The sequence below is a fragment of the Pipistrellus hanaki genome (assembly GCF_964339955.1).
Source record: "Pipistrellus hanaki genome assembly, chromosome: 7".
In the NCBI taxonomy this organism is placed as follows: Eukaryota; Metazoa; Chordata; class Mammalia; order Chiroptera; family Vespertilionidae; genus Pipistrellus; species Pipistrellus hanaki.
Window position 1 is genome coordinate 25,168,244 of NC_140509.1, and position 2,465 is coordinate 25,170,708.

At 43.7% G+C, this 2,465-nt stretch overlaps 1 protein-coding gene across 1 annotated transcript; it reads right to left on the reverse strand.

The window, feature by feature from the left end:
- Nucleotides 1–217: 217 nt before the first annotated feature.
- Nucleotides 218–1,801, reverse strand: LOC311625951 (large ribosomal subunit protein uL4-like). The gene has a single exon (XM_084890722.1). The coding sequence runs from the start codon at nt 1,746–1,748 to the stop codon at nt 480–482; it is 1,269 nt and encodes a 422-aa protein (XP_084746848.1). The 5' UTR covers nt 1,749–1,801; the 3' UTR covers nt 218–479.
- Between the last annotated feature and the right edge of the window lie 664 nt (nt 1,802–2,465).

Consider the following 2,465-nt stretch of genomic DNA (forward strand, 5'->3'; position numbering starts at 1 on the left):
ATGTCAAACAGACTAGCATTTCTTCAGGGAAAATCTCCCAATGGGAAGCCTTTTCAGTACAACTATTTGAAGCTATTTGAAATTGTTTTTCCTGAAAGGCAAAGGTTACTACAAATTACCTTATCACCATAGGTTTGCAACGTAACCCCTTCATCTGGAAAAAGTTAAGTTGTATCAACCTATGGCCCATGATAACTCTTTTTTTTTTTGCTTACAAAATGGACTTTACATTTTAATTTATGGAGCATCCCTTTTCATTAAACAGCGTGGATTCTGTATAAATCCAATGCTCCGTTTTAGACCAGACTAACAAATGTAAGGTTGAAATTATGGAGAACAAAATGGCAATTAAAAAAAATTGTAACCAAGATTCACAAAACAAATGCAAAAAGTTATGTTTCTCATTGCCTTCGATCATATTTTTATTCAAAATTAGCTGTCCAAAGTGACTTGACCATTGTGGAATAAACAATGTAAGTTTATGCCACGGGCTTCTTCTCTTCTGTGGTGGGTTTCTTTTCTGCGGGCTTCTTCTCAGCTGCTGGTTTCTTGGCAGCTGCAGCCTTTTTCCCCACCACAGGCTTCTTCTGCTTCTTAGGGCCCACAGCCTTCTTTGCTTTCTTCCCCACCACTGGCTTCTTGCCTGGAACCCCCTTCTCATCTGACTTGACTTCCAGTGCTGCTGCTGCTTTATCCAGCCGAAGCTTGTGGTTCTTGGCCTGACGAAGAATGGTGTTCCGGCGCATGGTCTTTGCATATGGGTTTAGCTTCAACATGATTCTCAGGTTCTTCAGTGGATTCTTCTTCAGGACTCTGCGGTGAATCTTCTCGCGTGGTGCACGCAGGGCTCTTTGGATCTCCGGGCTTTTCCAGATTCTGCTCAGGTCTGTACTGAGCATCTTGTGCATGGGAAGGTTGTAGTTACTCTTGAGGGAGGCAGATCTACGCCAGGAGCCATACAGCTCATCTAACTTGGGGAAAGCACCTTCAGTCCAAATGCAGAAGCGGCCCACATGCCCTCCAGGTGCAAGTTTCAAAATGTTCAGTTTGCTTACATTAAGCAGAGTAATTCCAGGGATGTTCCTGAAGGCTTTGATGATACCGTTGTCCTCATTATAGATGATACAAGGTCCCCTGCGCTGGATACGACGGCGGTTTCTCATTTTGCCCTTGCCAGCCCTCATTCGCTGAGAGGCATAGACCTTTTTTATATCATTCCAGGCCTTAAGTTTCTTAAGAAGCAAAACAGCCTCCTTGGTTTTCTTGTAGCCTTCAACTTTATCTTCAACCACCAAAGGAAGTTCAGGAACTTCCTCAATACGGTGACCTTTAGACATGACCAGCGCTGGTAAGGCTGAGGCGGCGAGGGCAGAGCAGATGGCATATCGTTTCTGTGTTGTGTTTACTCTGCCGTGCCAATGGCGCCAGGTTTTGGTTGGTGCAAACATGCGGCCCCCACGACACATATTTCCAAAAGCACCCTGGCCAGAACGATGAGTTCCACCACCTCGGACTCTGGGAATTCGAGCCACAGCTCTGCCAGTACCCCAGGACTCTGCACTGGTTTGATGACCTGCCAATTCACTGACAGCATAGGGCTGTCTATTGTTTTTGCGCAAGTTGGTGTGAACGAAGTTCACAATATCTGGTCGAATGGGAGCCTTGAACACAGCAGGCAAAGTGACATTTTTGCCAGATGTTTCCCCCTTTTCAGAGTACACGGATATCAGTGGACGAGCACACGCCATGGCGGAGAGAGGAGAGGGCCACGCTCCTCTCTACCCGGCGGCTCCCACAGAAAAAAAAACCATGATAGCTCTTATTACAGTAAGAACTCATATAGGAAGTGCAGGTGACAGTGGTCATCATCAGCCCATCTTGTCCAAGCCTAGACAAGCAAGCGAAGAAACTCAGACTTGCCCGCAGAGTATGGCCTTATACCTGAAAGCATAGAGTCCTCTAGGGAAGAAGAAGTGTCTCTCTCTGCCATTAGTTGAATGTTAACAAAAAGTCACTGTGGGATAATATGGCTTCTTTAATTCCAAGGGAGATTCTCTTTCCTTGCTAGGTGACAGCTCCGAGTTAAATATTATATAATGCTTTCACACTCATGCTGGACCTATCAGCACATATATTAAGTTTTCTGGTAACTTAAGAATAAAGGCAATTCTCAGATTGCCATTTCTTTTAAAATCATCACTGTTTCTCTTAATTTTCCAGAGGAAAAGGAAGCATAAAATGGAATTCACAAATATTGTATTTCCTCTGCAAAATCTGTTAAACTGAGAAGGTAAGCATTTTAAAATTATAGAATGCCAGCCACATTGGGGAGAGCTTCATACTTCTAAACACATTCAGATAAAATATCTCCCCACCATAAATAATTACCAGTGATATTTATCTCAACAGTAAAACTCTGCTTATCTAAAATTATATGTTTATGTGTGAGCACACACACATACCCT